Source organism: Pyrus communis, chromosome 17 (assembly GCF_963583255.1).
Source record: "Pyrus communis chromosome 17, drPyrComm1.1, whole genome shotgun sequence".
Taxonomy (NCBI): Eukaryota; Viridiplantae; Streptophyta; class Magnoliopsida; order Rosales; family Rosaceae; genus Pyrus; species Pyrus communis.
Genome location: NC_084819.1, coordinates 14,760,084 through 14,785,410, shown reverse-complemented (window position 1 = coordinate 14,785,410; position 25,327 = coordinate 14,760,084). Strand labels below are relative to the sequence as shown.

The 25,327-nt window shown below is 38.9% G+C and overlaps 6 protein-coding genes, 1 long non-coding RNA gene and 2 other non-coding genes across 10 annotated transcripts; 5 read left to right on the top strand and 4 right to left on the bottom strand.

Annotated features, from left to right (window-relative positions):
- Positions 1-67: 67 nt before the first annotated feature.
- Positions 68-2,655, bottom strand: LOC137723407 (fructokinase-like 1, chloroplastic). The gene is made up of 2 exons (XM_068462601.1): positions 1,800-2,655; positions 68-1,194 (listed from the first exon to the last, which is right to left on the bottom strand). Exons 1-2 carry the CDS (start codon positions 2,610-2,612, stop codon positions 1,144-1,146), a joined length of 864 nt encoding a protein of 287 aa, XP_068318702.1. The 5' UTR covers positions 2,613-2,655; the 3' UTR covers positions 68-1,143.
- On the bottom strand, positions 502-1,125 carry LOC137722064 (fructokinase-like 1, chloroplastic). The gene has a single exon (XM_068461055.1). It carries the CDS (start codon positions 1,123-1,125, stop codon positions 502-504), a length of 624 nt encoding a protein of 207 aa, XP_068317156.1.
- Positions 2,656-2,704: 49 nt separating the features above from the next.
- On the top strand, positions 2,705-3,958 carry LOC137723730 (protein transport protein yos1-like). Of its 2 annotated transcripts, XM_068462922.1 has the most exons (3): positions 2,708-2,951; positions 3,283-3,326; positions 3,570-3,958. In XM_068462922.1, the coding sequence occupies exon 3, from the start codon at positions 3,573-3,575 to the stop codon at positions 3,804-3,806; it is 234 nt and encodes a 77-aa protein (XP_068319023.1). In that variant the 5' UTR covers positions 2,708-2,951; positions 3,283-3,326; positions 3,570-3,572; the 3' UTR covers positions 3,807-3,958. The 2 variants fall into 2 exon arrangements, with proteins under 2 accessions (XP_068319025.1, XP_068319023.1); XM_068462924.1 differs by lacking the exon at positions 3,283-3,326 and having other exon boundaries at positions 2,705-2,950.
- Positions 3,959-5,414: 1,456 nt separating this feature from the next.
- On the bottom strand, positions 5,415-6,407 carry LOC137723477 (heme-binding-like protein At3g10130, chloroplastic). The gene has a single exon (XM_068462673.1). The coding sequence runs from the start codon at positions 6,134-6,136 to the stop codon at positions 5,528-5,530; it is 609 nt and encodes a 202-aa protein (XP_068318774.1). The 5' UTR covers positions 6,137-6,407; the 3' UTR covers positions 5,415-5,527.
- Positions 6,408-7,706: 1,299 nt separating this feature from the next.
- Positions 7,707-8,466, top strand: LOC137723680 (uncharacterized). The gene is made up of 2 exons (XR_011066947.1): positions 7,707-7,985; positions 8,215-8,466. It is a non-coding gene; the product is annotated as an uncharacterized lncRNA (long non-coding RNA).
- Positions 7,925-8,013, top strand: LOC137724032 (small nucleolar RNA snoR26). The gene has a single exon (XR_011067154.1). It is a non-coding gene; the product is annotated as a small nucleolar RNA snoR26 (small nucleolar RNA).
- LOC137724034 (small nucleolar RNA snoR27) lies at positions 8,061-8,157 on the top strand. Its single transcript, XR_011067156.1, has one exon. It is a non-coding gene; the product is annotated as a small nucleolar RNA snoR27 (small nucleolar RNA).
- Positions 8,467-19,791: 11,325 nt separating the features above from the next.
- Positions 19,792-22,085, top strand: LOC137722761 (tubulin beta-1 chain-like). Its single transcript, XM_068461844.1, has 3 exons — positions 19,792-20,290; positions 20,783-21,052; positions 21,137-22,085. The coding sequence occupies exons 1-3, from the start codon at positions 19,897-19,899 to the stop codon at positions 21,814-21,816; spliced, it is 1,344 nt and encodes a 447-aa protein (XP_068317945.1). The 5' UTR covers positions 19,792-19,896; the 3' UTR covers positions 21,817-22,085.
- A 1,012-nt stretch (positions 22,086-23,097) lies between these two features.
- Positions 23,098-24,602, bottom strand: LOC137722762 (L-type lectin-domain containing receptor kinase VIII.2-like). Its single transcript, XM_068461845.1, has one exon. The coding sequence runs from the start codon at positions 24,390-24,392 to the stop codon at positions 23,343-23,345; it is 1,050 nt and encodes a 349-aa protein (XP_068317946.1). The 5' UTR covers positions 24,393-24,602; the 3' UTR covers positions 23,098-23,342.
- Between the last annotated feature and the right edge of the window lie 725 nt (positions 24,603-25,327).

The following is a 25,327-nucleotide window of genomic DNA, read 5'->3' as shown; positions in this document are numbered from 1 at the left end:
AATCAAGCTCATAGTCAGGCACGGGATGATCCGCAGGTGGAACTACTTGCTTTCTTTGTGATTACTGTTTGGGGTCCTTCAATTAGGAGGGAAACCTCGATAGAGTTACTCTAGTAGCGCATCTCTCACATTGGATGAGACCAATAAAGAGCCACACGTGACTAAAATACAAGAGTTTCATGCTTTTGTGAGAGCTGGCCCATAATTGACGTGATCCAGGCACCCGTACACAAGTTTTTCTCCTTGATTAGATGGGGGCTCCTTTTGCTTGGGTGCGCTATACGGTACAAGGATTATGAGGAATATATTTGCTCCAAAAGCAATTCCCATTTCTAAAGCCCATGTGTATTTGGTTTCTGCTGCAATTGCAAGAGTAATTGAATTCAAATGCTAGACTAGTGTACGCTGGATACAATCTTTCTTCTTACATATTCTTCCTACATTGACAAAATTTTCAACGCTATCGAGATCATACGATACAATGAACAATTTTGTACATTACTACCACATCGAAGGCACATAAACCTGCTCCTTCAGATTTTGAGTAGCGCTTTCTGTCGGAAAACCTCGAACAGCACCGATCGTCCACTGCGATATAATTCCTGCTGCAACTGCAAATCGAAGTTCCCCTTCCAAAACATCTTGGTCTTCATACATCTCGGGGTGAGTTGTCAGCTTTCGCATGATAGCAGCTACAACTGCATCTCCAGAACCAGTTCTATCACAAGTGAATGGGGTTATGAGCACATCTTCTGTTCCAATGACAACACCGTGAAACAAAGGAGAATAGTAATGAATTCGAAGAGTTCCATCCGTCACAAACAGGAACTTAAGTCCTTTATGCCATAACGGAGTTATTTCCTCAGGCATGTAATGGTAATAATCTCTCCGCTTCTTGGTTTGCTCAAACTCCTCAGCATAATACTGGGGCCTGTAGTTCCTCTTCCCCACGTAGTAGTCTTCATCAAGAAGGAATTCCAATTCCTGCCTCGAAACCTCAATTATATCAGCATCGTTCCAGGCTCTGTTGATGTACTTCCTCGTTTCATCGCGCGATTTCCACAGAGGCAATGACAAATTCACATCGAAAAACACAAGACCTCCAAACTTTTTGGAATAAGACATTGCTCTGAATAAGGTCGGTCACATTGAGGGAGATGTCAAAACTTCTGAAGTGAAATGGAAAACTCTAGCCTGCATTAAGGCATCAAAACGTATTATACTAATGATCTCACCCCTTTTCAACAACATAAGAATTCATACCAAACAACAATACGAAAGTGCGGAAATCACTTCCCTGTGATGAAACGATGTGCTCAAATGAACAATTGATGCACTCTCAATTAATTGTATACTAAAGCTTTAGCCCTTTCAGATCAAAGGCACTTCTAACATCATTTTGTAGAGAAATTCAAAAGCACTTTTGGAGAAGCACTTCATAGGTGCTTCTTGAGGATGCATTTCTTAAATGCTTTTCCAAGAAGCACTTCCTACTTCCAAAGTTCTTTTCCAAACACTACTTCCAAAGTTCTTTTCCAAACACTACTTCCAAAGTTCTTTTCCAAGCACTTCCTAGGTGCTTAATCGAAACACACTTCCTAGGCGCTATTCCAAGAACCAATCCCTACTTCCCAAGTGCTTATTCAAGAAGCACTTCTTGGGTGCTTATCCAGAAAGCATTTTGAAATGTTTCTTCGACTGTTTATGAAAATTCCGACGTGTTTCTACTAATAGGAGAAGCGCCTTATGAGCTAAGAGTGGCCCTTAAACAAACTCAATGTAAACACTATGTACAATACCTCTTTGAGCACGGCGAGGTTGAGCTCGGAGCAAAGCAACGAGTCCTCGGCGGACTCCTTCACCGTCTCCGCCCACATCCTCTCATCGTCGAACTTAATCTTCATGTAAGTCATCGCCGTCTTCGCCGTCGAATCCAACTTCACCGCGCGCGTCTGAACCCTCTCCTTGTTCATCATCAGCACCAGCTCATCCCCAAAATCGTCCTTCCCGACCTTCCCCATAAACGCCGCCCTCCCGCCGAGCCGCACGTGCGAGATGGCCACGTTGGAGGGCGACCCGCCCGGCGCCCTCACGAACTCCGGCGGGTCCCATTGGAGCATCTTCCACTGCGAGTAGATGTCGGGGTGCATTGGGTTGTCGGAGACCCGGACCCTCGGGACGAACTCCTTCTGCGCAGCCCCGAAGCAGCAGACCAGGGGAGGGTCGTCGTACGGGAAATCGACGCCGTCGTCGTAATCTTCGAGGTCCGATTCTGGGTATTCGGTTTGGATTGCGGATACAGGTTCGGGTTCGACAGCGCCATTTACGACCTCGGACTTCTTCGAACGCTTGGTTTTTTTGGGTACTTCTGAATCAGATGAAGTGGGGCCCTTTTTCCTGCTGCGGCGAGTGGGTTTGATGGGTTCAATGCAGCCATTGTCTTCGCCGTTAATGGAAACTCCGGGTGGGTTTAGATTGCGCGATTTCGGGGGCTGAAGTAGCAAAAACTGTGGATTGAAAGCTTTCAACTTTAAAGATTCTAAATCTACCCCTTTTGAAATTACGCTTCTGGGGTTTACTACCAGTGGGGGAGAGATGTGAAATGATGCCATGGTTTGAGCTGAGTGTTAGGGTTTATCCATGTCCATCAGCAAAACCTCGCTCAGTCTCTCCGTACATTTTATCGGGTCGTCGTTATATATTGGACTCCAACATCCGGGTCGGGTCAGAATTAAGTGGGAATGTCTTTAAGTGATACGTGGATTATGTACGACCGTCGGATGAAAAGTTAACAAGGATTCTGACCTGGCTTCGATTAGTGCTTGAAGTCCTTCTGATTTGATTTGCGATGACTGTCGCTCTTTCCTGTTGTTTCGTCTCGGTGTTGTTGAAATCAAGGCGAAGGCGTTCGACCGTGAAACGACTTGTTGTCTGGAACAAGTAATCGCCGGTAAGATTTCCTGTCGTTCTGTTCTTCCTAGAATCGATTCGATTATGTTAAGATACGAAAGAACATGTCTTTTTTCAGTTCTGATCTTTTTTCTTTTTTAATTTGTTTTTTTTTTTTTCGGTTCAATATCGACAGTTGAAACGATATCGATAAATTTCATTAATTTATTCATGATTTGCACAGTTTCGGTTTGTGCTTGAATATTCATTATGCCCTTTTGAAATCTTTTACTGAATTGTGTGCGCGTAAGAATTGAAGGTTTGAAAGCACTTCTGTTGCTTTTACTTTATGCGTTGTCGGAATTGTTTTGATTATTTGAAAACGCTTGCAAGGCACAGTTGGGACTGCTTTCTTTCTCCTCATAAGCACTTTTGCTGTAAGTGCTTTTATCTTGAACAGCACGGGTGCTACTATAGAAAGAGATATTATGCCCCATAAGCTCTTCTGAGTTTTTCTGCTAAATGTGTTCAGAAAACGCTTTTTTAACACTTCCAAATGGTGTCCCAATCAACCCTTAACAATTTTAAAAGCACCTCCAGCTCCAAACATGCCTTTCATGTTAATTAGTTAGTGAATCAGTGATGTTTAGCAACTGAGGTTGTCAACCTGTGTTGTGCAGAAAATGGGATTGTGGACTGTATTCCAAGGCTTCTTGCTGCTCGCAAACGCATTCGCCATACTGAACGAAGATCGGTTTTTGGGTCCGAGAGGGTGGACCTTGCTGCAATTGCAAGGAGGGAGGAGAACTACGCTTAAGGGGCAGATCACAGGATTTATACATGCATGCCAATTCTTCAGATTTCCTCTCATAATTTTGAACCTAGTTACCATTGTAGTGAAGCTCATCTCCGGGTGAAATGCTTTGTGTGAATTATGTGTCTGTAATTTGTTACGAATTTTCGGCAAGTTACATCCTGTTTTGTTCTTGGGTTTGAGTCCCAACTACAAATTCAGTATGTGGGTGTGTTGTTGATCCATGGCTTTATTGTTCTACATTACACACAGTTATTTAACTGAATATCGTTCACAAATGATGGGATTCAGAGCAGGCTACTGACATAACCAGTAGAGCTGGAGAACTCTCATGTCACAGGATGATCACGTTATGGTGGGCGTCCAATACCAGCTAGGCCTGCCAATTTCTTACAAGAACCGTGAACCAAAAGGGAAAAGCCATGATGATCAGGAAAAGGTAGTGTTGGTCACTTCTATGGCCCTGTTTGCCAACATTTCAGATAGTTGGTGGATTGGGTCCTCGAACGATATGAAAATAACGGATTTTGGATCAGCCAACAAGTCGGATCGTTATCGAATAACCCGTTCCGAACCCGTTAACGTGTTAGGTCGTTAATCTAATCATCTATTAAGGACCCGATAAGATATCATTTGCCAAATCTAGACATTAAGCATGACAACAACACATGGATGTGTCTTAGCGTCTCTCCACATGTCCTCGTACCATTAGCATGGGACGCCATTGTGGTGGTGTATCTGTGTCATACAAGTTGTTTTTGAGGTATAGACTCTGGTGATATGTAAGTTTCTGTCGCGGAATTGATGGTGGTGTAGCCTACAAAGAGAGCAAATGTTTGTGGTGTTAGGATTTCAGCGTAAGGCCCTCAAACATTGAAGTTAGTACGTCGTCCACTGAAACCAAAGTAGTAGACTTGGGTTCTCATTGCAGACATTTGATTGCCTATATGCGGAGCTATCTGTATTCATCGCAGAGGATCTTATTTGGTTCCTTAGCTTTTTGGATCGGAATATCGGAATTTTCTGCTAATTATAGTTTGACATATATTTATGGAGTTTTATTTCCGAGTTTGACGTGTCAAATTATAATTTGTATAAAGGAGTCAATATTATGGAGAATCACTCTTTTCATTCCATTTGATGAATCCATTTTGGGGTACGAACAACTCTTATCATTCCTACGGTCGATTTCGGGCTCAAGTGCAAAAGTTGTCATATAAAATACAACATTAGTTTTCGCAAAGAAACTTGTCGATGTCATGATGATATTGTCGCTAAGTTACGTAATATTACTGATTCATGTGTTATAATATGAGTGAATGACATGACTGTTATGTTATGAATAAATTCATATGTTATAATATAAGTGAATTGATATAAAACGTGACTATTTGAGCTTGAAAACTTGTTTTTTTTTTCTCTTGAAGCAAAAATTCCCTTCATTGTATCCTTCATTGTTAACAAAACACTAATGCAAACAAAATTAAGGTGTAATCATGTGTATCCTTCATTGTTAACAAAACACTAATGCTATTTGTGTGTAAATTATGAAGTTAGATTCTGATTACAAATTACTCTTATGTATACTAACTATTGGGAATCCTAACATAAGGAAAATCCTACTGAATCCATTATTTTCTTATTTTCTCTTTTCCGATTCATGACTTCTTCATTCCTTATACAATTGGTCATCGCCGATTACGAACATGAGTGACATCCCAAAGCAGCATAAAAAATAGTCTACCGTACAAAATACATGTTTTATTTAATACTTGTTAAAAAACAGAGCATCTTACAAACAAACAAGAAACAGAATCTGAAAAATCACTCAATTGGAATCATAACCTCGTTAGTCCTGAACGGAGGCAAAGTCCATGGCGGATTATACCTCGCCAGAATATAATCCCCTATAATCTTATACCCATCTTTCTCCAAGCTCTCCTTCAACTTCTCTACCTTCTCCGCCACCACCTCCTCCGTCGCCACGCCCGCAAATCCCACCACCCCATACTTCCTCTCCCCCTCCTCCCTAATCACCACCCTCTCATCCACCGGCTTCGGCGCATCCTCCGCCTTCTCATACTTCGCCGGCAGCAAAAACTCCATCGTCACCATCCTCTTCCCCTTCTCCTCCCTCGTCACCACCGGAGCCGTCATGGGGATCTTTTCGCTTTCCGGGTTTTGGGTTTTGGTTATGACCGGAGCCGTCATGGCGATTTTCTCGGGTTTAGTGTTCTGAGGATTTCCCAATGCGCCGATGTAGTTGGCGAGGACAGTAAATCCGCCATCTTTGTCGCCCTTGAGGTCGGAAGGATCGTAGGTGAACTGGGCTACTACAGACGGCGCGTATTGCCGGATTTCGTAGAGAGCGGTGGAGTGGAGGACTTTGTATTTTGGGGTTTCCACGCTTATCTTCCCAAAAACCATGCCCATATTTTTTTGAGGAATTGGAGTCGGTGGTCTCTGGGTTTCTTTACTCGGATTTGATCCTTGGAAGTGGCCTATAAAAATGGTGAATTTTGGGAGATGTGGGTTTTGCTCTGCTATTGTTCTAGCTTTGTTGCATATATCTCTTATCTTTTGCTTGGGGAGGAGGATTTTCTTTTCCTTTTTCCAATTTTTTTGATAGATATTGCTTGGGGTTGGGGAGAAGGTTGGAAATGTACACTCTGCAGTCTTGAACGAGTGCCTGGTTTTACTGATGAACATGTGGATACATTCTGTCCACTTTTTTTTTTGTGTCAAATCTGTCCACTACTTAAACGGGACATGGTCTATGGTTGCTTGAGAAAATTATAGAAACATCCCTCAATTTTTTGTTTCAAGTACAACGATATATTTTACGCTAGGAGAATGAGAGAGTTTGGCTAACCCATACAATGAACAACTTAATTTCGTGTCAAATTCATCATCCATAAGATTTGAACCTAAGATCTCTCACTTGCAAGTGAAAAGAAATATCATCAAACCGTAATACTGAATGACAAAAACATCCCTCGATTTTAGTTCTATTAGAAAGATGGTCCCTGCTAATTGGTTTCTTAACTCATTAACACGTACAATTATAGTCATTTTCGTTAATTCCATCAAAATGAATCATGTTGGAAGTATCATTGTTAAAATTAAAAAAAAAAAAAAAAAAAAGTACCATTGCTACATGGAATAAATTTGAAGATAATTGCTCCAATTAGGTTAAAATTCATGAATTATTTCTCCTATTGTATTAAAATACCATTACTACAATTTTACTCATTTGGTTTTTCAAATTTGCCTCTTCATTTAGCCTCACGTGCATAGCACATTGACTCATTTTGATGAAAATACTAACGGAGTTGACAAAAATGACCACAGTTGCATGTTTTGCTGAGATAAATGATCGATGGTCACAAACTTTTAGTTCAGTCACTATTACAACAATTAAGTTAAGGTTAAGAGCAAATTGCGAGGTAGAAATGTTTGAGATTTGCTTTGAAATATCTTATATACACATCCGTTTTAATTTACGACACACTTTTGGTTTTGGCTATTGATCTTCTTAAATTCATTTAATCCGACGGTCGAAATTTGAGGAAAATGTGCAAGAAGTAAAAAATGAGTATGTTGATAGCACTATCCTTTGATTTTAGAAGGTTAAAAGAGTTTTTGACCATCAAAACATTCTAGATACTAAGGTGATAGAATTAACGAAATTGGGCAATATTAGAACATGTAACGAGAATACAAATAGTATACGGAGTAAAGTAAGCTTTAGTAAAGAGTACAAGCAGCTAGATAAAAATAAGTCATTGCTTTACAAACTAGCATGTTTCTAATTAAATAAACTGATAAATTTAGATGGGCCGGATGGTTGTGGAGAACATGTTATTGTTAGGGGTGGGCCAGGCCCAGGGTAGGACAACTGCCCTGGCCCAGGAATGATTGCTAGGGTTAAGTCCAATCACACCCTTATAAATGTTATCCCAAATTCTCTCTCTCCTCACTCTCTCTCCTTCGTCTTCTCAAAACCGCCAACGATCCTTCTATTTTTTTTTTCTTTCTTCATCTTCTTCAATCGAAGCTTGGTTAAATTTTGTGTTTCTATTTAATCTTTTCCGATAATTATTTTTAACATTTTCATGTCAATTATTTAGCAAAATTTTATTTGTTTTGGGTACACAATTTCTCCTCTTTTTTTTTTCTTTCCCTTTTTAATTCTTTGATAATATTGAAATATATTGGAAAGAAGCATCGGTGATGATTTCTTAGAAACGTTATCCTTGCACTATGATTGCCTGTGAAGAAAGTATGGGGAATATTAATCTGAGATGCTTTTTCTTTTCAATGTGTTTTTATTTTAATTATATATTTTTGTGCTGTTTGTGGATCAATGATGTTACTAAAATCTGCGTTATCTTTCTGCAACTTCTCTCGACCTCGAGGGATTTGAAGATAATTTCAAGTTACTGAGATCTTATTTTCACCCTTTTACTCCTCTGATCTGATAGTACGAATATCTTTGGCTTAATTTGCAGGCGAACCCCATCCCAGCCGACCCAAAAACCTAATTAAATCAAGGGAAAAGAAGGAGATTCAAATCTGTATGAATATTTTACTCAAATTTAGAGATTGGTTCATCCTTCATTTGTCTTGCAATTTTCTGAAGCATGTGCTGAATTTTTATGAATTAAAATGAATTGGGCATTTACTATTCTCATAGCATGAATTGGGCATCTACTATTTTTACTCCGATTTCAGAAAATTTTAATAAATTGCTTCAAATCAAATTTCAATTTCTCTGCAATTCGATTCATCCCCTACGAATTAGCAAAGAGTTTGGGGGAGAAGTGGGTTTTCTTCGGTTTTTTAAATTTATTTTTATTTGTAGCTTTATGTCGTTTCCCTTCCTCCATTGGACATATTTACCCACGGTCATAAGCTGTTTATATTGAAGTGAACTTGTGTGTTGAAGGGTTATTATCATAGTTTTGAGAAATTTTGGTTAACAAAGAGTCTTGTTAACGCTTAAAATTGAAAGATCATCAAAGAACAGTATGGTCCACTCGTAATGGGTTTGAGATTATGAAATCCGATAATATTTACTTATTTAATTATCAAGATAAAATTTTATTTTTTATTATATATTAAAAGTATTTGTTAATTTTTTTGAGCTCAATTAGATGTCTTAAATATTTTCAATTTGGTTACAATTTTGCAAGAATGATCAATGAGGTGCAACTTGAAAAATAGATGGTTCGGTTTGTTAAAGTTCGATATGGTGTGAATTTTATAATTAATCCCCATTTTTATAAATAAAATAAAATAAAAACGAAGAATTCCTACTCTTAAAGACTTTATATATATAATATGGTTACCACTCCTTCACAAAGTGGTGTAATTTCACTCTCCAAGGTTTGATCACTTACTAGGGGTACTCAAGCCATTTACATAGGCCTTAGACCATCTTCAACCGATGAGGGTTAGAGGACTCTCTCCAAGAAATTATTATTTTAATGAACAGTGTAGGGTTATATTTCTTACTATCTCCAACTGAGGTTCAAAAGGTCATAAAGCTCATTTTAACCTTGTCACAAAAAACTGTCTCTAACCGAGGGTCAAAGGGTTATAGTATGGAATGTGAAGAATTGAAATAAAATAAGGTAAAATAATATGAAATGGTGAAAAATGTGTGAGAAATGATGTAGGAAAAAATTAAATTTTTTTTTTAAAAAAAAAAAAGAAAAGAAAAAAGTAGGCTAGAATAAAAAAAAATCCTAAACCCTAAACCCTAATATGGGCTAGTCCAATGGAAAAGAACAAAAAAAATAAATAAATAAATAAAAGACAGAGTGGGCTAGCCTGTGGGCCAGTTGGTTGGTTGAAGATGGCTTGCTAATTGGCCCTTTAGCCCTTTTTTGTCCACTGGGGCCCACAAGCCATTTGTCTGGTCTTCTATTAGAAATGGTTTTCGAGTTATTTTTTACTCTCTGGCTCTCTAAACCCTTCGGTTGAAGATGGTCTTAGTGAACTCTAAAAGTCTTGGGCTCTTAATGTTACCATCGTCCCCTCGTTAAACAGATTTAAGAAATTCAATGGCCCACGTTTGAAAAGAACTGAGTGTGCTTGAGCGTGGGTCCTAATTGACACCTTTTGGTTGCTCACTCTTCCCACTCGAGCGTAAAGGTCACACATTTGACCCAAAAAAATTACAACGTGGCTGACGTTAGATCACCTAAAGCCATTTTCACCCGATTGCTTAACTCATGTGAGTTGGGCCCACCCTATAGGTATGGCAATTGGCTTGAGCTGAAGCAAATTTTGGAGGGGTTAGGGGATTCAATCACCCAATAGGTAGGACAATTTGTAGGGGTGGAGTTGCTCTAATTGTTGACATTGTTTGTGAGAGAGTCTAAATAGCACCCTCTTCATGAAAAGAAAATAAACTTCGTTTAATATTCGTTATTAATTCTTATTTAAAAAATAAAAAAATAAAAAAAATAAAAAACTAGACATATTATGTAGTGTTATGCATTTTAATATTCTCATATAATTATGTATTATTGGGCTAGACTTGCTATATCAAAGTGTTGAAAGAAAGTTTTATATCAAAGTCAATCATACATTGACATGCATTTGACTTTTTTCTCACATAGTTGTGCATTATTAATTAAGAAACTAGGTAACGTCAAATAATATTTCGTTGAAGGAAAGTTCTTTTCCTATTTATGTTACAAGTTTAGATTCAATGCCAAATTGTGTAATAATTAAGAATTAGGGGGCATTTGTTTGACATCATTAGCATTCACTGGACAGAACTAGACTAACAATCTGTGTAGTCTTGTGTTTCGCATAGCGAGGGATTAACTTAAATGATGCTAGGTCGGACTCGCTCGACTCCGAACTTCGCTAAGCGTCACTAGCTAGTCCTAATTGGAACCTTGATATTAGTTAGGACTATTGCATTGCCTCTTGTCTTCCTAGAACCCCTCGACCCACCACCGCAAGCTTGCATTGCAAGGGAGTGCAGAACCACCCAAAATCCAATTAACCCCTAAAATCTTAGAATCAGAACCACCCAGACGAGAAAATTCGCCATGGCTGCCGACAGAATTGGGTGAGAGAAGGATTTGGCCGAATGGATTTATGCAGGAAAACAAAGGAAAGAGAGAGAGGTTGTTGAACGGGAAAACTCGCCATGGCCGCCAACGGAATTGGGAGGAGCAGTCATTGGGGTTTTTCGTGGGAATTGGAAATTTGGGAAAAAAAAAATTAGGAATTGAGAATTGAAAGTGAGGCATGTCTCCATTTTGTGATTATCAATCTGTGCACTTTGACCAACTTGGGGGTAATACAGATGGAGAAACAGTGGGGGGAGGGAATACAAAGTTCTAGAATGAAAAGAAAAGAAAAAAAAACGAAAAAGAAAAATAGACAGAGAAACAGATAGAGAGTCCTAGAAAACAAAAATAATAAGAAAAAGAAAACCAATAGAGAGTTCCAGAAAATAGAAAGAAAAAGAATAAAAAAACAAAAAGAATTTTTTTTAAATTTTAATTTTTCTCCTTTTTAGTCCGACACTATACCAAACACTTCACAAGTCAGTCCAGCTTAGTCCCTAAAGTTAGTCCAGTCCAAGATAGTCCGGTGCAACAAACGCAAATACCTTCAAATAATTTAATTTTATGAACAAACATTTTTTTTCTCACATGAAATACATTTTAACAAGAATTGGGTTCCAATTCATGCCACATCAACCTTTTAACGCACTTGTTGACAGACTTTGACGACACGAGATAATGTGAGACAATTTGAGTTTTAGGTTGCGTTTGTTTGGTCTCGTTAAGTTTCATTGGACTGGACTAGACTATTTATTAATGTAGTCTTATGTTTGGTAAGTGGCTGGACTAAGTTTAAGTAGGATTAAAAGGGACTCGTGTGGACTAGCCCCCTCACTAAAAGGTCTTAGTGAGACCCTCCAATAACCACGGTACTAGCAAGGCTTTCGTTTTGCTTCGTCTACTCATACCACTAGACCACCGCCACTCTTTCCTTTTTCTCTTCGCTTCGAACCCATAATCATGAACCACCTCTAATTCAAACCTCAATCGGAGGACCCACGAGTTCCATTTCGAATCAAAGTGTCACACCCCGATCCCGACATACGTCCAGGACCGACACATGACGTCACCAAATACCCGTATATCTAACATACCCTGCCTCTTGAATATATACAAAGTAACATTCAAGATCCAGATGCATAATAATTTTTCGTATACTTTATGGCTGCATCTAACCTCTTCGTTAGACTGCCTACGTACCCTCATTAGGGATCAAGCCATTCGTAGTTCAACATCTCTATAACTCAACATATAACACAATTCGTTCAAGCCAAAAAGGCATAACATTCCTCAATCAAACATTTGGACTTGAAAAGCATGAATTATTCAATTCAAGCTACATAATAACCCACATGATAATCAAGGTTTCTATTTCATCCATCATATACATCATTATGCTTCAACATAATCGTGCAGGTGGTGATCACCCAACGCGGATATACCAGGCATGATCACCCCTAAATACTTAGGGCCCCCATCACGGATATACCAAGCAGGACCATCCATGTACCTTTGCTACATGGTGCAATAACTTTAACACACAACTTAACCACATCTCAACCTGTATGAGTTTCAACATAGTCATCTACACCATCAACTTCTCAAGGTCATCACTAATATGTCACACAAGCATATAGGTGCTACAACATACTTCAAATAGGATTCTAGGATAACCTTATCATAAAAAAAATAATCATACACATCAATCATAGTACTAAAAGATAATTAAACTTAGATATATCCCAATCATCATCAGTACACAAGCCAAATCATGTTTAATAACATAGTCTATGGCTAATATATGAAATCACATTTCAATACAAATCCCATTTATAAGACCAAGACATATTCACATACGATATTAATAAAAGAAAATAAGTTAATATCCATATCTCATATACTCAAGTCACTCTCTAACCAATGTAAGCACACTAGACTTCAATTAGTCCCCTGTAATATTAATTTTAGTATTTAGAACGTTTCGAGACATGTTGACCAAAAGTCAATTCTCAGTCAACAGTAAGGTCTACAACCCTATGTAATTTGATCCGGAAGATCCGTACATCGGATTTCCGATCCGTAACTTCCTAAGATCCACATTATTCTCAAAGAACAACATACTAAAATCTCATCGCGATCCGACAGTCGGATCTTCGCCAATTACTAAAGTTAGGTGGCGATCAACAATTTATTTTACAAACTTAGAAATCCAATTCGGGAAGATCCGTACGTCGGATTCCCGATCTGTAAGTTCCTAACATCCTCAAAAATTACTTACTATAATTTCTTAAAGTTTGGTTACGATCCAACGGTCGGATCATAGGTTTATATTTTGACCTATTCACGTATCGAAATGAAGCTAAGTCCAGAGAATCAATTTACATCGTACGGATATCAAACATGAACTCATGGCATCAAAAAGTTCTTAAAAAGACATCATCGGCCCACAGGCCACGTGCCGCCGCATGCACCGCCGCGGGTGGCGGTCGGCCACCCCGACTCGCCGGAAAAATCCAACTATTTCCAAAAATTACCAAAATTTACAGGAATGAAGATCTCTATGAGTAGAGTAAACTTTATACCTACGGTCAAGGTCAATTTGGCTGGAAAACACCCCAAACTGGCCACGAACCGCCGAAACCCTAAGGTGGGTGTGCTTCGAATTCGGCTTCCAATCGAACTCCGACGCCTCCAACACCACTTGGGATTTGTTCCTGGGGTTGAGGGGAGTCTTTTAGTGGTGGTCATGGACGGTGAAACTTGACGGAGCCATCGGAAAAAAGGATAAAGCCACTAGAACACCCGTGGGTTTGTGGCTTTGAACTGGAAAAATGCGAAAGAATTGGGAAATCTAACACTACAAGGATGTAGGGCTCATCAAGATCTTTCCATGGACACCAAGATCACCCAAAACGGAAGTTGGATGAAGAAGATATGGCCGGGTCAAAAATGGTGGTTTGCGGGTGAAAATTGACCCGTTTTGGGTCTCTCCTTTCCCCTATTTTCCCCGTTTCCTGATTGGGCTGTTCCCCCCTCCTTTTCTCTCCCCTTGCTGATTGATCAATTCCCCTTAACTCACATAAATATGATTGGCCTCCTTCCCACAAGATGGGAGTTTAAAATAAATTTAAAATCTATAGTTTAGTAACACAACTTCAAATGTCCGTAACTATATCGTCATAAATCAGACTCGCAAACGACTTTCGCCTATGCGCTCATAGTTTCAAGATCTATTTGAATACGTTACTTGTGACCTCGAAAGGTCAACAAATTTTAGATAATTACTTTCCAAACTTCAAACTTTGTAACTAATTTAATTAAGATCTAAATCTAAATAAATTAATATAATTTCTCAAAAAATAATATAAAATCTCAATAATATAAATACGTAGCTTATAACAGTAAAATCTGGGAACGGGATTTCACACAAAGGACCCATAAACTCCGCATGTCATCTGATCCCCCTCTCTCCATCCTTCGATTCACCTTTGAGGAATCAATTTGAGGGTGGGGTGGCTCACGGGGTTGCGTCTGTAAAGGCTAAAGAGGAAGAGGAAAATGGTGTTATATATTTTTTATTTTGGCACCAGTTTCAGATACCAAATTAGCAAATGAGTGCTCCACATAATCCTTCACCAAAGGCTAGTAAAGTTCAAGTTTCATTCAATTTGAGATTATTATCTGATTTGGGTTTTTCACAAAAGGTGGTTTGAGGATGGGGCGTTTGCAATTTTGTCAGTGAGGATGAGCAGGGAGATATGCAAGTGTTGAGAAGTGGATTAGATGGCCAAGTTGATTTTTTTCTTGGAGCAATTCTGGACTGCGAAGAAGAGAAAGCAAATAAAAAAAAGGAAAGGAAAGGTAGAGAGACAGCGGGGAGAGAGAGAAAGTCAAATAAAAAAGGGGGTTTTATTACAAATGTTCTCTGAAATTGAAAATCAATCAATGTAATCCCTAAAAATGGGTATTGCAAATCAATGTGTTCCTTCCGTCACAATTCTGTTAAAATTTTTGTTAAGTGTTGATATGACACATAAATGGACCCCATAAGTTCTCTTTTCTCACAAATGGTCATTGAAATTGACTCACGACATCAAGATGCTCCCTGAAATTGACTCGTGACATCAAAATGGTCCTTAAAATTGAAAATCGATTAATGTAGTCCAATAAGTAAGTGTCTTAATTCAATGTAGTCCTTCTGTCACAATTCTGTTAAAAATTATGTTATGTGCTGATATGACACATAAATGGGTCACACAAGTCTAATTAAATTTTAAAAAAAATTACAAATAGGCTTAATAATTTAATAGTTAATAAAAAAATTGTAAAAACCCAAAAACACAGTCTTGCAATTACCTCCAATCACTGTCCAAATTTCTCTACCTCATTTGCTCTCTATTCTTTAAACAAAATCTTAATACACCCATCTTTACACACTTCGACACCTTTCACCGAATTGAACCTGAATCGAGATCACCTTTGGTGACGGCTTGGCCTATTGGCAACGACTATTGGGACATCACCGTTAACATTTTGGCGATCAATGTCCTCACAACCTTAATCTTGGAGAGCTTGTTCGGCGCTTTCTTGGTGGTCTGGTGATGCAAAGAACAGCGAGATCTGCCTTGAGATAATGAGGTTATAACTGAGGTGCGTCTATTATTCGTTGAAAACAATTTCCACACCCCTTCTTAGACCTTGGTTAAGCCTTGTGCCTTTGAGAATTTATGAAAAATATCTCTCTTCAGAGTAGGCCCTACTATAAGGAAAAAAAATCATTGTGCAACAAGGTATTAAGACAACTTTTTTTAATTAATTATTAAACCCACATTAGCACATAACAATTTTGTCTATAGAATTGTGGTGGAATGATCATATTGATTTGTGACACCTATTTTCAAGGACTACATTGATTGATTTTCAATTTCAGGGACCATTTGTGATAAACACCCATAAATCTTGTAGGGCTCATTTATGTGCCACATCAGTACTTAACGGAATTTTTAATAGAATTGTGACGGAAGAACCACATTGATTTGCGACACCTATTTTCAAGGACTACATTGATTGATTTTTAATTTCAGGAATCATTTGTGATAAAAACCCTAAAAAAAGTTGTAGGTTAATAAAAACAAATATTAGTAAAGGATATTTGGCCAAAGGTCAATAAAATCTTCACTATTAGCCATATATCAATAGCCAATTTTATTTTTGGACATAATCAGTGAATTATTTATAATAATTATGCATAGTTCAATGAAACATGTCGCATGAGTTTAAGCTAGTTATAAAATAACTATTATACCATTCTCTCTTCACTTTATTTCATTCCTCATCTCCTCCACTCTCTCGTCCCTTCTTTCTCTTCACTCTCTCATTTTTATCTCTCCTCCCCTTGCCTCTTTATCTTTCTCTCTCCTCCGTCAAACCTGAATAAATAGTTCGATTAATCCCAATGCTCTAAAATTTTCCCAGTACCAAACACAATGTTGAGAGAAAAAAGGGAATTCCAAAGAAAAGTGCAACTATCAGTAGCAAAAACAAAACACAAGAAAAAAAAAGAGGATGTAATAGATATCCAGCAAGCCTCCAAAGGCTTTGGACATAGATATTCTCTTAAGGGCAATGTCTATCAGAACCGTCTTGAATTAAAGATATGTTTGCGAAGAGTTTTCGGTTTGCAATCCAGAATTTGGAAATGGAAACATCGTGTGTTAGAATCTAAATGTAAAAGGAGTCGTGCAAAGTGCGAAGCATAGGAGATGGAAAAAATAGAACTAGGAAATAGACACTGCAAGACAACATTTGAATCAAAATGTAAAAAAAAATAAAAAATAAAAAAATAAAAAAAAGGAACTAAGAAACAGACACTGCATTATGAAACAAAATGTGAAAAACAGAACCAGGAAACAGACATTGCATTGCAGTGTCTGAATCCAAATGTAAAAACAATATAAAAAACAGTTCCAGGAAACGGACACTGCATTGCAATGTCTGAATCTAAATGTAAAAATAATGTAAGACTGTACCAGGAAACAGACATTGTGTGACGATCCGTCCCAAATTATTATATATATTTTTCTCCCCTAGTGTGTAAAGTGACAATATTGCCCTTGTTGGCTTAGCGAAATGGATGTACATATGCAGTTCTAAATTAATTTCCTCGCTATCGTAATTAGATTATACTAGATGTCACGAACGCGTTGACGCGAGTTATGGCCTAATCGGAGCCGTAAAAAGGAAGTTACGAACGTATAGAGTGTAAATATACCAAAATAAGAAACCAATCACCATAATTCCTATTTCCTTGGACCCAATTAGGTATTTGGGCTATTATCTCATCTGGACCGAACAAAATAAGTCCTCTTTCTCCCTCTTTTATGGTAGCCTATTCAGGGCTTAACATTTTCTTCTTCTGCCCAATCAGGAGGAAACACACACACACACACACACACACACACACACACACACACACACACACACACACACACACACACACACACACACACACACACACACACACACACACACACACACACACACACACACGTACACATTCCCTCCCCTCTTCTCGAGCCTTCTTTCTCCTTCTTCTTTCTGCGCCATGACACCTACATACATCATCATCATCAAACTCTCACGGATCGAGCCTTTCGAAACCACCATCATTCTCCTTTCGACCTTTTGAACTCAGCCATACCCTTAGCTCATCGAACGGACAACAGAAACATGAGAAACCAGAAGCTCTGGCGAGGAGTCAAGTTTGTTTCGACGCGATCCCGGCGTGTTTTCGAGATTTTAAGGCTTGGAAAGGTATTCACCCAACTTTGAAAACTTTTTGAAGTAGTTTTGGAATGAAGTGGACGTTGGTATAGACGAGTTTGGAAGGTTGCAGTGTTGGCCGGAAGTATCAAGGGAATTTATGATCGTTTTTCATTGGATTTTGAACTTCTATTAGGTACGAATGTGTTCTACTTTTCATGACCTTTAAATCCATATAAATTTCATGGATTTTGGTTGAGAAATGACAAAGTTATAAGCTTTAGAAAAATTTCCAGAAACAGGTGAGTGCAGCCGGTAACAGACGGCAGAGACTGGCGGAATGACAGGAGAAGAAGGGGACTATTCTGTTAACTTTAACTGAATATTGTAACGGCGTATGGTACCGTCAGTTACATTTAGCGGAATATTCCATCAAACTGATGGAATATTTCTAACGGCGTAAGGCATAAGGACAACACGTGCCTGTTCGTGAAGGTGTGTCCGGTGTCCAAAATTTTTTCTAAAAGTATGTGAGTGTTCGGACTGTCAAGTAGATCATGTTGGTATATTCAAACACCCTATTTGAGCAACTTATGAGGAATTAATCCTAGGCTTTGTTTATGTGCTATCGAACTAATGTTAAAGTAGTTATTTCACATATATGTGAGACGTACCCTGAGGACAAGTGTGGACAAGCTAGGCTAGGGGGTTACAATCCTGCTACTTATCAGTGAGTGGGTGTGTGTGTGTGTGTATATATATAAATGCTTTATGATTTCCAAAAACATTTTAAAATGAATTTATGCCATGTATGCCATGTCTGTACTGCTTATTACTATATTGTTGCATTAGTATGAATTGTGAATTATACTATTCGATGCTACGAAGGCTCAAGTAAGCTTCAGGTGAGTTAGCATGTGATTGGTCTTGTTGCATTGCATATTGCTATGCATTTATGCATTTAGAGCTTATTATGCTGTACCTCGGTGTTAGTGCTCCCGCCCGAGGCCAAGGCACAACTTTCACGTGATTGTTCACCTCCCGCACCGCACACTCACCTTGGATTCAAGTTTTGGTGCTAGCTTGTCGTACAAACCACAATAGGTGGTTCTGACTCATAGGTGACCCACGATCTATCGCACAGCTTTTCATGTGATTGTAGCACTTGAGCGTACTTATTTACACCCAACCTGTCATACAGGTCACATTAGGTGACTCCGACTCGTTTGCAGACATATGTTGACGAGCTATAGGTCCAGTCGTACATGTTATATTAGATGACTCCGGCTGACATGCTAACTTATATCGACGTTTCACATGGCTTACATATTTTACTGCTGAACGTTATGACATGGCATAATTTTGTTTTCACTGCTCTTAAACATAGTTTTTATATACGTGCATATTACTATTTCCTGGAAATTACACGGGTTTCACGGAGAGGGATTATTATGTTCATAAAAATAAATGTACTTTTCTAAAGCTTTGTTTTTACCCACTCACCCTTATGTTTTGCGCCCCTCCAGGTTATAGGTAGTTGCTCGTCTTTGGTTGCTCAAGAGGACTACACGGCGGTTCTGACGTTTCCATAAATAAAAGTAGGGATCGTCTCCCAATTTGTATAATTAGTACTTAGTTAGTTCAATTGCACTTTCGTTTTACTTATGCTCTGATATGCGTGTATCTTATATTTGATCACTTTCACACACTTACATAATATCTCTAGTTAAATAAGTTTAGTTTTGGTTTTTAATTATTCACATTTCTTTTATTAGTATCACTTCTGTTGCGCACTTGGTTACGTCACTATCACGTGACGTCCAACACATCTCGACATACCAAACTAGCTTAGTCCCTGAAGTTAGTTCAGTTCGGTGCAACAAACGCACCTTTAAAGGATAAATTAAGACTGAATTTGAGTTTCAAGAAGTGGTCGTAAATAATCCTTTTAAAATTGTATGTGTATTCCAAATTATATTTTATATTTTATTTTAATTCTTAAGGAAACTGTTCCCAAATTATAAAAACGGAGCCAAAATTTACTGGCACCCAGCTAGTTTTTGAAATTTGAATTTCAAATTTCAAACCGAGGTCCTCCAAATAAAATCTGAACCGTCCATTTCCAATCCCCACAACTCATATCCAACCCTTTCAAACAAAAACTCCCGCTTCTCCATTCAAATCCAACCGTTGCGACCCAAAAAGCCTACCTTTCTTATAAAATCCTCTCTCTCCGTCCCCACCCTTCTGTCTCATCCATTTCTCTCTGCGATTTTCTCACTGAGAGACCCACAAACCCTAACCCTTTCTGATTTTTCACCCCCCTTTCAACCAAAAATGCGTGAGATCCTTCACATCCAGGGAGGCCAGTGCGGCAACCAGATTGGCGCCAAGTTCTGGGAGGTGGTCTGCGCCGAGCACGGCATCGACGGCACCGGAAGGTACGAGGGAGACTCGGAGCTCCAGCTTGAAAGGATCAATGTCTACTACAACGAAGCCAGTTGCGGGAGGTACGTGCCGAGGGCTGTGCTCATGGACCTCGAGCCTGGGACCATGGACAGCGTCCGATCTGGACCCTACGGTCAGATTTTCCGGCCTGACAACTTCGTTTTCGGCCAGTCTGGTGCCGGAAACAACTGGGCCAAGGGTCACTATACCGAAGGCGCTGAGTTGATCGATTCGGTTCTTGATGTGGTTCGCAAGGAGGCCGAGAATTGTGATTGCCTACAAGGTATTTGATTAATTCCTTCTTTTATTTATTTATTTAGTTTTGTTTTACGTGTTCATGTAGAATTATGATTACCTGCAAGGTGTTTGATGATTTTCCTGATGCCCTGATATTATTTCTTTTGGTCTATAAGATGTGTCCATGTATAATTGTGATTGCCTGCAAGGCGTTTGATAAATTTCCTGTGTGATCTGTTTTCATCTTGTTGGTATTGTTTTATGTGTCTATAGAGAATTGTGATTGCCTGCAAGGCGTTTGATAATTTCCTGAGCGACTTGATATCATTTCGTTTGTCTTGACTTTATGTGTCCATGGAGTGTTGTGATTGCCTTGAAAGTGTTTGATAAATTTCCTCAATGACTTATTCTTTCATTTGTGTTATTTTTTAATGCCTGCAAATGTATTTGATAAATTTTGTCTGGGGCTTCTTTTTATTTCTCATTTGTTTTGTTTATAGGTCCATTGAATTTAGGTTGGTTTTGTTTTGGATTGCAGGGTTTCAGGTGTGTCATTCTCTGGGAGGAGGTACTGGGTCTGGCATGGGTACTCTCTTGATTTCAAAGATCAGAGAGGAATACCCAGACCGGATGATGCTCACTTTCTCGGTTTTTCCCTCTCCAAAGGTCTCAGACACAGTTGTTGAGCCTTACAACGCAACCTTGTCTGTGCACCAGCTTGTTGAAAACGCAGACGAGTGTATGGTTCTTGATAATGAAGCTCTGTATGACATTTGCTTCCGCACACTCAAGCTCAGCACCCCGAGCTGTAAGTTTTCCTCAGTTGATTGTACTTGATACTTTGATTTTATTTGTTTTTGGATACAGTATACTGATTGTAATGTTTATGCAGTTGGGGATTTGAACCATTTGATTTCTGCAACTATGTCTGGTGTCACATGCTGTTTGAGGTTCCCTGGTCAGTTGAACTCTGACCTCCGAAAGCTTGCTGTCAATCTCATCCCCTTCCCTCGTCTTCACTTCTTCATGGTGGGTTTTGCTCCTTTGACCTCACGCGGTTCACAGCAGTACAGAGCTCTCACTGTGCCTGAGCTCACACAGCAAATGTGGGATGCGAAGAACATGATGTGTGCAGCTGACCCTCGCCATGGTCGGTATTTGACTGCCTCAGCCGTGTTCAGGGGTAAAATGAGCACAAAGGAAGTTGATGAACAGATGATCAATGTCCAGAACAAGAACTCTTCTTACTTTGTGGAATGGATTCCCAACAATGTCAAGTCTACTGTATGTGATATCCCACCCACCGGCTTGAAAATGGCGTCCACCTTCATTGGAAACTCAACCTCAATTCAGGAGATGTTCCGCCGTGTGAGCGAGCAGTTCACTGCTATGTTCAGGAGGAAGGCTTTCTTGCATTGGTACACTGGTGAAGGCATGGACGAGATGGAGTTCACAGAAGCTGAAAGCAACATGAATGATCTGGTTTCAGAGTATCAGCAGTACCAGGATGCCACAGCTGAGGAGGATGAGTACTATGAGGACGAAGAGGAGGAAGCTCAGGAGGAGATGTAACGTGGTTTGAAATGCCGCAACTCCCAGTTGCTGGAGTATGACAAAGCGAATGCTGTTCGTTGTAGTTGTAGGTTTTAATATCGTTAAAAGCAAAACTTGTTATCTCAGTTAAATTTCTTTTGTTATATGTACTTGAGTAAGCTGAGATTTTCTATATGGTGGTATTACCCTTTTTAAGTAGAAGCGTAATTTCTTGTATGAATCTAAGAAATTTACCGCGTCTTGTTATTTTGTAATTTCTTATAAAATTTAGATTGCTGTCGATAAATATTCTTATTCCGTCAAGAGAATCAGTTGAATCTTTGGAGTCAATGCCATCTTTTGAAAAATCAATATTATGCATAGATCACCAGAGAGGCTTTGTTGAACTATGTTGTATACAACTTTATCTCGTCACGTGAGGAGAGAGAAAAGATTCCGCATTTCTTGTTCATGTGATATGTATGATTTACGGGTTTAAGACCTAAACCGAGGATTAAGTATGCCATTGCTTAGAAATCAAACCTTTAATTTGGATCTCATCTGGTGACATAACCTTTATTAACTTGCAGTTGCTGGCCCTCATCTACAGTTACCACAAAGGAGAGCAGGGGAATTATTTCTGGTAAAAATGGTTCATCGTTTAGGAAGACAAATTTTTAAACCAAGTTTGCAAACAAAATGATGTGTCACCAATAGAATATAAACACATTAATCAACACTTAATGATAATCCAATAATCAATAACCAAATTATTTGGTTTACAAAATTTGATTTAAAAATTTGGTATTCCTAACATTACCCAAAATAAAATACTTGACACGAAGAAGGCGGTATCTCTAACTAGAAAGACCTGCAATTGAAACATAGACGAGAATAATACTTGCATCCCTCTTAAGGATACGAACATATTCCACAATTTGCGTATCTTCGTGATAAAAATTTCATAATTAAAACTGTTCAATTTCTTATCTTCAATTAAAGATCATTTAAAAAAAAATCCTTCAAATTGAAAATCATTTATGCACCCAAATGTGTGGAACAAATGGACAATGTGTGTGCCACCTTACATATTAAATGAACCGTTGATTTATCTGATACATTGGATAATTAAACAATATTTGAATAATTTTTTTGTGGGATGATCTACAAATGAAGATCAAAAAATTGAACGGCTCCTATTTTGAAGGTTACAGGGCACAAATACGTCATTCGTAAATGGTAGAGTATGTGCATTCCTCTCATGGAGGGATGCAAGTACTAACCCACAAAAAATAACAACTAAACAATCATGCGGGAACCGCGATGCTAAATGTAGAGGGTCGGCATTCAAAGAGAAAGATAGCAGCCATCGAAGGAGCCTTCAAAAGTGCAATCCCAGTGCTCCAACATTGGACAAAATACGTAACAAAACTTACTAAATTTTGACAATTGACCGCAACATTTAACTACAACTAGTACAAGTAAAGGACAACCTGAAAATACTAGGGTAAGAAAACAAGATTGATTTACAACACAACAAACAGCATCCTTCAACATTCAAGCATCTACTGCTTTCCATCTTCCATGGTTTTATTATCTGCAACTGCTCTCATTTTCTCGTACTCAAACTCTTTCTGCTTCTCAGCATACTCCTCCGGCACCACCGGACGCCTGTTACCAAAGACGGTCCACAGATACAGTCCGACAAATGACGCCAATGCTCCACAAGCAACACCGAAAACCATTGCACCGAAAGCCTTTTTTGTACAATCCCTTTTCTTTTCCTCCGCCTTCGAGTTCTTCGCAGCGGCCTTAGGATCTACCGGCTGCGAGTGCGTCCAGTGAGGCACATGCCTTTGCTCAAAGCTCCAAGAGTATACAGAACATGTCTGAGACGAATTCCTACTCATCGCACTCAATCCCACAAGCACTTCCTTATCTCCCCACATTTTCGACAAATCAATCGGATACCACAGCAGAGGATCAACCGGCTTCGAACCACCGAATTTACTCAGCCTAACTTCAAATCGATTCGAACCCGCTTCGTAATCGATCCAAGCCTGCGTTTTATTCCCATTACTTGGATCCAAATTCTTAGCAGAAACATTGCTTACTTTAACAGAAACAGTACTACCCACATCAATTCCAACATGAACATTTCCATCACTCAATGCATCAAATTTGACAGCAGCAATTTTGAATTTACTTTTAACATTTCCCAGAGAAAGCCCAAAAGAGCCGTTACCAAATAGGCTAAGATTAAAACCCTTTGGAACCACAACAAACGCCAATCCATCCCCACCGCCGTTGGAAATAGAAAACGAGAAGTTCGTCGAAAAAGACACGGATTTCCGAGGCTTACCTTCAAACAGCTCGATGGGTCTCTTGTAAATAGCTCGGCCGGCGCTCGAGCTCACCGAACTGGTGAGCTGAACTGCGTATCCGCCATTGACGACCTCTGCATCTCCGTACAGAGCAATATCTGACCCAAAGTTTGAAACTTCACCGAAATGGGTGACCGAAAAGGAGGAGTTGCAGGCGGCGGAGGTGGTTCTGAGGAAGAAAACGAGGAAAGCTACGGCGACGAAGTGGGTGGAGATGGAAGATGCGGCCATGGAGGAAGCGGGTTGGAGCTGAATCTGGTTGGGGATTGAGCAGTGGGGTTTTTAGGACTCGGGGAAGATGCCCATTTGCAATTAAAGGTGAATTTGTTTGGTTTTCTCAGGGTTTGGAAGTGGAAGAAAGCAGAGGAGGTGGGTAAAGAATATGGAGGCGGTTGGGTTGGAGGTTGTGAAAATTTATTACGTTTACTCTTTTTTCTGCAAACTCTCTGACGCACTTTCTCTGAGTGGTTGCTGACTGGCGGAATATAATAAAGTTTTTTTTGCACTTGTGTGCTTGTACTTTTCTTCAATTTGCACTTCCACCTCTTTTTTTGTGTGTATTTTCAGAATTAGCCATCATTTTTATACTTCTATTGATGGTGATGAACTTTATAAAATTACTTTTTCTTTTTAAGATTCTTGGGCATACGGAAATGAAATGGAAGTGTTTTTTCTTTTTGCTTGATTATCCGACAATATAAGCATCTTATAACATTATAAGGTAAATTTAGACTACTAATTAGGTTGAGTTTACAAAAAAACAACAGCAAATAAGTACTCGTTTATCTCCATAAATATGGCAAAACAACATTAGTGAATCATGAGGTACAATGACTTCAATTATACAAAAGTTCAACCATAAACTAATTCAGTTCGTTAAGAACATTCATCCTACACTCAAGTTTTAGAGTTCGATTACTCTATCCCTCAACATCGTTTGTATATAAAAGAAATAAAACTCTTCACCCCACTCTATAAAAGAAATAGCAAGGTATATTTAGTTTTCTAGATGAAGCCGGTGAAAGACCTTCAATACAAGCGAAATTCTTAAGTGTTACTGATTGTATACAACTGGTAGGAGCACAACTTTGCTACCAATAGAAGGATGTTAGTATTTTAAAAGGAAGGGACAGCTGTATTACAATTTTTAATATTTCTCTCCCACT

Coding starts and splice junctions, on each gene's coding strand:
- LOC137722064 (XM_068461055.1), bottom strand. CDS start 1,125: ATGTCTTATTCCAAAAAGTTTGGAGGTCTTGTGTTTTTCGATGTGAAT.
- LOC137723407 (XM_068462601.1), bottom strand. CDS start 2,612: ATGGCATCATTTCACATCTCTCCCCCACTGGTAGTAAACCCCAGAAGC. Junction 1,195..1,799: donor ACCTCGCCGTGCTCAAAGAG/GTATTGTACATA, acceptor GCCTTAATGCAG/GCTAGAGTTTTCCATTTCAC.
- LOC137723730 (XM_068462924.1), top strand. CDS start 3,573: ATGGGATTGTGGACTGTATTCCAAGGCTTCTTGCTGCTCGCAAACGCA.
- LOC137723477 (XM_068462673.1), bottom strand. CDS start 6,136: ATGGGCATGGTTTTTGGGAAGATAAGCGTGGAAACCCCAAAATACAAA.
- LOC137722761 (XM_068461844.1), top strand. CDS start 19,897: ATGCGTGAGATCCTTCACATCCAGGGAGGCCAGTGCGGCAACCAGATT. Junction 20,291..20,782: donor GAATTGTGATTGCCTACAAG/GTATTTGATTAA, acceptor TTTGGATTGCAG/GGTTTCAGGTGTGTCATTCT. Junction 21,053..21,136: donor CAAGCTCAGCACCCCGAGCT/GTAAGTTTTCCT, acceptor ATGTTTATGCAG/TTGGGGATTTGAACCATTTG.
- LOC137722762 (XM_068461845.1), bottom strand. CDS start 24,392: ATGGCCGCATCTTCCATCTCCACCCACTTCGTCGCCGTAGCTTTCCTC.